Source organism: Triticum urartu, chromosome 4 (genome assembly GCF_003073215.2).
Source record: "Triticum urartu cultivar G1812 chromosome 4, Tu2.1, whole genome shotgun sequence".
Taxonomy (NCBI): Eukaryota; Viridiplantae; Streptophyta; class Magnoliopsida; order Poales; family Poaceae; genus Triticum; species Triticum urartu.
The window spans coordinates 195324960-195332207 of NC_053025.1; the positions used below are offsets into that span (position 1 = coordinate 195324960).

The 7248-nt window shown below is 48.9% G+C and overlaps 2 protein-coding genes across 4 annotated transcripts; both read right to left on the bottom strand.

The window, feature by feature from the left end:
- Positions 1 to 187: 187 nt before the first annotated feature.
- On the bottom strand, positions 188 to 2613 carry LOC125551288 (ribulose bisphosphate carboxylase/oxygenase activase A, chloroplastic). 2 transcript variants are annotated; one of them, XM_048714464.1, is made up of 6 exons: positions 2320 to 2613; positions 1801 to 2202; positions 1641 to 1726; positions 1067 to 1539; positions 691 to 972; positions 188 to 451 (listed from the first exon to the last, which is right to left on the bottom strand). In XM_048714464.1, the coding sequence occupies exons 1-6, from the start codon at positions 2353 to 2355 to the stop codon at positions 336 to 338; spliced, it is 1395 nt and encodes a 464-aa protein (XP_048570421.1). In that variant the 5' UTR covers positions 2356 to 2613; the 3' UTR covers positions 188 to 335. The 2 variants fall into 2 exon arrangements, with proteins under 2 accessions (XP_048570421.1, XP_048570422.1); XM_048714465.1 differs by having other exon boundaries at positions 641 to 972; positions 2320 to 2612.
- An 851-nt stretch (positions 2614 to 3464) lies between these two features.
- On the bottom strand, positions 3465 to 6970 carry LOC125551289 (ribulose bisphosphate carboxylase/oxygenase activase B, chloroplastic). Of its 2 annotated transcripts, XM_048714467.1 has the most exons (3): positions 6813 to 6970; positions 6665 to 6725; positions 3465 to 4923 (listed from the first exon to the last, which is right to left on the bottom strand). In XM_048714467.1, exons 2-3 carry the CDS (start codon positions 6698 to 6700, stop codon positions 3661 to 3663), a joined length of 1299 nt encoding a protein of 432 aa, XP_048570424.1. In that variant the 5' UTR covers positions 6701 to 6725; positions 6813 to 6970; the 3' UTR covers positions 3465 to 3660. The 2 variants fall into 2 exon arrangements, with proteins under 2 accessions (XP_048570424.1, XP_048570423.1); XM_048714466.1 differs by having other exon boundaries at positions 6665 to 6960.
- Positions 6971 to 7248: the final 278 nt, after the last annotated feature.

The following is a 7248-nucleotide window of genomic DNA, read 5'->3' on the forward strand; positions in this document are numbered from 1 at the left end:
GGTTGTATTTTGGCCGGGACAGCAGCGCTAAAATTACACGCTGTATGCATCACTTAATCACAAGTGACTTTTAGTTTCCATGCGTTTGTTCAATAATAATTAATAAGCTGAAGCTCAAATTAATACTTTTTTGTTCTGTTTGCAACAAAGCAGAAGCAGTCTCCACTGAAGGAATGAACACTGAGAGTGACAAATGATAAGTAGTTCTATTTGTCTTTACCAAATAGGTATACTCAATATCTTTATATATTAACAAAACATGCCCAGCAATCGCTTGGATGCGATGCGGTACTTAGGTACAAAGGATAAAAATATCAGATATTAAATTGGCATGCTTAAAAGGTGTAAAGGCAGCTGCCGTCGTCACTCCTCGCCGTTGGGTCGAAGTTCTTGGCAGTCTGGTCGGTGCATCCTGCCGGCACAGGCAAAGTACCTTGCTGTGCCCCTTTACCTGCAATTTAATTGTTTTGGACGATCTGATGAGAAGATGAGCTTGATATGCCGGATGAACAGGTAAGAAGAATAGGCCTCCACTGTTTGTTTATGATTCACTCTCTTTTGTTTCAGAAGTAAGCAAGTGAGAAGTAAGTATGTATGTAAAGTAGGTGCTGAAAGTATAAAAGGATTGTGCGTAGTTCACCTCCTCCTATGCAGCAAGAGATGGTGGGTGTGTATGGAGAATGTTCTAACCGTAGAAGGAACCAGTCTTCATCGCATCCTGGTTAGCATCACCCAGAGCTGCCTGGCTCATGTAGGTGTCAGCAAGCTGCACACGCTTGACATTGTCCTGCTCCTGGACGAGCATGTGCCCGTACTCTAGCAGCTTCTCGACTGTCATCTTTGGCTGCTCAAAGGTCACTGGTCCGTCCCGCGAGTTCACAAGCTTCTTGCCAATGTTCTCGATACCGGTAGAGGTCACCCACTTGCGCACCTCGTCGTCGTACACCCGAGCACGCAGAGCACCGAAAAAGTCTGTGTAGGATTGACCATCCTTTGTTAATACTATACAACTTGATTGCCCTGATGAATATATATTATCTCTGCGGTGCAGTTGTGAGGAACATACCGATGGATTGTCCTGGGAAGGTGTCGACGATCTTGACGACGGACTCGTCGCTGACATTGTCGGTCTGGAAGATACCCTTGCAGACACCGATACGGTCGTCGCGGGTGGGAGCCCAGTAGAACTTCTCCATACGACCATCACGGATGAGAGGGGCGTACAACGTTGAGAAATCGTTACCAGTGACGACGATGGGCACACGAGGGTTCTCCTCCTTGTTGTACATGCCTGGGAGCTGCACGTTGGTGGGGGCATCGGCGATGTTCATGAGGGTGGCGTTCACCATCTGGTTGTTGACGGTGTACTGTGTGGTCCCGCCCATCCGACCCGCACCGGCGTCAAGATCGTTGATGAAGAGGCAGCACATCTTACCCTTCTTGATCATGTCTGCAGCCTCACGGTACCGCTGCCTGATGAGCTTGGCTGGCTCTCCGGCGTTGCCACTCTCCAGCTCTCCGGCACTCATCATGATTGGGCTGTGGTGAAAAGCACACGTCATTATCTATTACTAGCACTGTGGCTTGATGCATCTATGACTGTGTGACAGTATGTATAATAGATGAATGTAAATTCCTACTTGATGCCCATCTTGGCGAAGACAAGCTCACACTGGAAGGATTTTCCTTGACCCTTGCCTCCCCAGATACCCAAGATGAGTGGGATCTGAATTTCGATTCAAGGTCAGTTCCAGAATCAGAATGATTTTCTTGCTGCTAATCAATAGTCATGATGCATACCTTGATGTTGGGCAGGGTCATGAAGTTCTTGGAGAGATGGACAACAAGCTTGTCCATGAAAGCAGGAGCGATGTAGAAGCCTCCCATGGTGTTGTCGAAGTCGTACTTCTTGAGTCCCTGGCTGACGTACTCGTAGGAGCTGAGGACGGCCTCGTGGGTGCCGTCGCCCGTGGGCGCCTGGAAGAGGGAGTCCACGATGCCCTTCCCTCTGGTGATGTCCTGCTGGTCGTCGGAGATATCGTAGGCAAGACCCTTCCACTTGTCTGTGTTCCTCTTCTCGTCGATGTTTTCCGCTGCCATGACTGTGAACCTGTTGGCCTTGGAGCTCTTGCCATGGTAGTTCACGGCCGAGGTCACCTGCTTCTTGAGCTTCTTCCCGAGGAAGTTGGTCGGCGTAGAAGCCTGTATACATTACACACACACACACATGAGACGCCGTTGAAGACATTGATACGATATCATCACTAAACAAGAGATGCAATCAATCAATCGATCGATCGATCAGTGTGTCATACGCACCGGGGCACCGACGGTGGAGGAGAAGGCAGCAGCCATCTCGGTGCTGCTTGGTCGACCTTGCTAGCAACGGTGGATGCGCGGCTGTGCTGGTGATCAGCGATGAATGACTGCTGCTGCTCAAAGTATAGAGGCCCAGCTATGAGATGCCTTAAATACACATGGATTGGCATATTGCTGCGGTGGGGAGCTTGGAGGAGGAGGCGGCATACACACACCCCTGCTTGTGGATCAGCTTCCCGATCCCGCACAGGCCACACGCTGGAGATTGGGTTCTGAGCCTCTTGGCCGGCCGGTTGGATGACTTGGACCGTCAAGACCAAACGCTGCAGCTGCAGCTGCAGGTACGTCTGCTGGCCATCAATTCCATGGCCTTCCACGGCCACAGAATCTAACCATTCATGCTCAAATCATCTCCATTTTCTTCCGTGCCTTTCGTTTTTCCTTTCACCGGATCGCCCGTATATACTATCTTGTTTATTAGCCAAGCTATGTCGTTGCATAACCACAAAAAAGGGTCTCTCGTTGCTTGTTGGATGAGGCACCCAAGATTGTATTCTAGTTCAAGTACCACAAATTTGTTGCTGCCATACATATACTGGTTTGTTGATAACCATCAAGCTAGGGATGTCATTTGGCACCACACAAATCAAGTCCTGGTTGACATCAAGCACATGGGTATGTACTTTTGTGTACTCCAATAATATTGCCACTTCGGTAAAAAAAAATGAAACGTATTAAGAGAAAAGCAAGTCATGCAGTGTTTTTTTATTTGAAGGGAAAATGATAGCGTGTGTATATGTCACGTCTGTAATGTTTTCATGTAAATGCTATTGGTGCTGCTTAGCTCAAGTTTCCTGGAATTATCATTGTCTTGGTCTACTACAGACCATTGATCCTTTTGATGAATGCTAGCCGTGTTTGCCTTGCACAATCTTTGTCCAATACGCGCTCTAGTGATGTTGTCCTTGTTAATCAGTTTCCAAATCCGTCAAGAGGAAAATATACATGTCACTAGTCATGACCCCCACATCCACAGTACCTAATCAAGAATTTTCAGAGGATTTCCAGCTATCTGCTAATCTTCCAACAAGTGCTAATATGAGATAGGTTGTTGGGACCCTAGCTTGCATCCATTATTAGAGTGATTAAGCGGAAAATGACGATTCAGGTATATATAGGCAATACGAAAACATATACAATTGGATTCTCTTTCAAGAAGAGACTTACAATTGGGCTACCTGTGCGGCGATGAATCAAAAAGTTTGAGTGGATTCGAGTCCAAAATATTCCAGCATATATATAGTGCATGCATGCACGCATGCATCTTAAGTATAGGACTTTCTACTTGCCGTAGAAGGCGCCGGTCGCCATGGCGTCGTCGTTGGCTTGGCCGAGCGCCGCCTCGCTGAGGTACTTGTCGGCGAGCTGCACGCGCTTCACGTTCTCCTGCTCCTGGACCAGCATGTGGCCGTACTCCATGAGCTTCTCGATGGTCATCTTGGGCTGGTCGAACGTCGGCGGCCCCTCCCTGGAGTTGACGAGCCGCTTGGAGATGTTCTCGACGCCGATCTCGCCGACCCACTTGCGCACCTCGTCGTCGTACACCCGCGCCCGCAGTGCGCCGAAGAAGTCGATGGACTGCCCCGGGAAGGTGTCCACCAGCCTCACCACGGCCTCGTCGGGGACGTTGTCGGTGCGGAAGATGCCCTTGCACACGCCGATGCGGTCCTCCCGGGTGGGCGCCCAGTAGAACTTCTCCATGCGGCCGTCCCGGATGAGGGGCGCGTACAGCGTCGAGAAGTCGTTGCCGGTGACGATGATGGGCACGCGTGGGTTCTCCTCCTTGTTGTACATCCCCGGGAGCTGCACGTTGGTGGGCGCGTCCGCGATGTTCATCAGGGTGGCGTTCACCATCTGGTTGTTCACCGTGTACTGCGTCGTCCCGCCCATCCGCCCCGCGCCGGCGTCCAGGTCGTTGATGAAGAGGCAGCACATCTTGCCCTTCTTGATAATGTCGGCAGCCTCGCGGTACCTCTGCCGGATCAGCTTGGCCGGCTCGCCGGCGTTGCCGCTCTCCAGCTCTCCGGCGCTCATCATGATGGGGTTGATGCCCATCTTGGCGAACACCAGCTCGCACTGGAACGACTTGCCCTGTCCCTTGCCTCCCCAGATACCCAGGATGAGAGGGACCTTGATGTTGGGGAGTGTCATGAAGTTCTTGGCGAGGTGGACGATGAGCTTGTCCATGAACGCCGGGGCGATGTACAGCCCGTCCATGGTGTTGTCGAAGTCGTACTTGCGCAGGCCCTGGCTGATGTACTCGTAGGAGCTCAGGATAGCCTCGTGGGTGCCGTCGCCCATGGGGGCCTGGAACAGGGAGTCCACGATGCCTTTCCCCCTCGTGATGTCCTGCTGGTCATCGGAGATGTCGTAAGCGAGACCCTTCCACCGATCGGCATCGGTCTGCTTGCCCTCGTCAAGTTCCTTTTTGGCCGCCATGGCCCTGACCACCCTACTGTTGATCTTGTTGCCACCATGGTAGTAGTTCAACGCACCGGCCTGCTTCTTCACCTTCTTCCCGAGGAAGGTGGTCGGGGTCGACGCCTGCACAAGTATAACATTGCAGTCAGCCCCAACCAGATTCATGTACGTTGGCTCATTTGGTTCAATAGCAGTTGCCACGATGCACGCTTGAGTTGAATATATGCTTCATTAATTTGTAGATAAGGGCCTCTCTGATTCAGAGGATTCCCAAAGAAATTTTGGAGGATTCTAATCCTTGGGCTATTTTTTTCAATGTGGGTTGTTTGATTTGTAGGATTCCAATTCACATGATTTTTTTTCTTATGATTCATCTGTACTAGTTTTTTGTAGGAAAATTTTCATCCACTCCAACCTAATGTGAAAAAATTTACGTTTTTCTTGCACACAATCAAACAACCATATTATTCAAAAGTTTCAAAGATGGTGTGCCATTCTGTTCCTATGTTTTTCATATTCGAACGATTTAGGAATCCTACGAATCAAAGAAGTCGTAAGTTTTCTAGGAAGTGTATCAACCGTTGATTTGGGCATTTTCAGTCTTCAGTCACTATTCAATTGCATGTCATATAAAATTAATTAGTCCATCCAAAAGCTCGAGCCTATGAAGAGAGGCAGAAGGTTGAAAGTATATTTCAACGCTCCAACTCATACCAGGAGGGGTGGGCCCGTGTTGAGGGGAGTGGGGGCCCAAGATCGCATTCAAAATATGAAATTTCAATATGATTTGTATAACTTCTAGGGGAAAATGCTAAAACTCAATGAATTTAGACAAAAATGTATCACCACTCTTATGTTTGGCCCGTAGTCAAAATAGTTTCTCGGTCTGCCTCTGCATACTGGGCCTTAAAATTGATGTCTCATGGCTCGAATAACATATTGGATTACAGAACAACTTAACCAGCTCAGCCAAAAGTTCTTGCTGATGGAGAATAATGAAAAATAGTCAGTTTTTTAAATTGTTGTATCTAGATTCAATCTTTCTTCCCTCTCCCTCCCTCCTTCATATCGACCATTCACTTTTCTTTTAAAGATTATTAGATCTAGATCTAGTTTTCTCCTCACTCGGTCCCCTTCTTGAAGGCAGGAGACAAAGAAGAACCGGTTGAGAATCTATATGTCACTCAAAATTCTCACAAACAGGTTAGACAACCGTGTGCCTTCACTCGAGACTTTTTTTAGGTCCTACCTTTGTTCTCCTCCTCCCCGCAATACCATCTAAAGAGTGTAACCACTAACATCGCACATTTCTCAACCCTCACCCCCCACTATTTATAGTTTGCGTCGTGATTCAACAAACCACACAATAGTTGCTCCTTAAGAAAATCTCGCTACCAACTCGCAACTCCTATTCTTTTTCATCCACGCCACCAAGAATCAGCAGCTAGTGCTGCCTACATTATCTTTGCCGTGCTAGCTCAACATTTATGGTCATGCCCAAACCGAGCACAAATGACCTTATTTGATAGCCTCGTCCCACGACGGCCGACCATTCACCCCACCACCCTAGTCTCGATAAGCCCCGGAAGGCATGGGTGAGGAAAAGATGACCTTGTCCGAGTCAACACATAGAGGAGGCCCTGCTCGTCGCGTCCAAATCTCAAAGCAAGATCACACGGTCACAAATTATATTGTAATTGTACAAAATGAAACAATCCAAAGCTGAAAATATGTAGCAAGTCAGCCATATTTAGAGGAGGCGATGAGTATTGTTTTAGTAACTTAGCGAGTAGACGTACATACGTTCTGTCCACTGGATTAAGGATCAGCTGCCATGCATGAGTGTAGGTCTAGTCATACGTACCGGAGCTCCAACGGTGGACGAGAAAGCAGAAGCCATCGTGTCGATTGTTCTCTCCCCGCACCTGATAACTTAATTAGTTTCAGATTAATTTGATGTGCGTACGTGCAGTGGTATATGCAAGCTCAGCTTAGGCGTACTACTAGTACACCTGCAGATGCAGCTCGACTGAGATGGTCAGTGATCGACCGAGCTGATGTGGATAAAAGAGAGGGTGCGCTGGCTAGCAAGTACAGATGCGATGCCGATCGGTGCAGCTTGGCTATGGCGGCTTATATAGGTGCACGCACAGACGGCCATGGTGCAAACGTCCAACACGACTGGAGTGACCTACAGCGTGCGCGACTATTCTAGAGCGTCCCTGCGTAATCACGCAGTCAGGCGAGATAAGCTGTGATTGTTAGGCTCTAATTGGCTTTGCTTAGCGCGATGGCTGCGATAAGTAGTGAGGCGAGCCAAGTGGAGTGGATGATGAGATGTTAATTGTGTGGATGGGGCTGGGCATCGCCCAGGAGCCACACGCTGAGGATTGGCTTCCTGGCTACCCTGGCTCAGTCCATCAAAGGCGTCGACGTGGCTGCTTGTCA

Excerpts from the sequence above, each read along its gene's own strand:
- LOC125551288 (XM_048714464.1), bottom strand. The coding sequence starts at position 2,355 with ATGGCTGCTGCCTTCTCCTCCACCGTCGGTGCCCCG. Across the intron at positions 1,540-1,640 it reads TTCGCCAAGATGGGCATCAA|CCCAATCATGATGAGTGCCG; the intron begins GTAGGAATTTAC and ends TTTTCACCACAG. Across the intron at positions 452-690 it reads GAAGACTGGTTCCTTCTACG|GTAAAGGGGCACAGCAAGGT; the intron begins GTTAGAACATTC and ends ATTAAATTGCAG.
- LOC125551289 (XM_048714467.1), bottom strand. The coding sequence starts at position 6,700 with ATGGCTTCTGCTTTCTCGTCCACCGTTGGAGCTCCG. Across the intron at positions 4,924-6,664 it reads CGTCCACCGTTGGAGCTCCG|GCGTCGACCCCGACCACCTT; the intron begins GTACGTATGACT and ends ATACTTGTGCAG.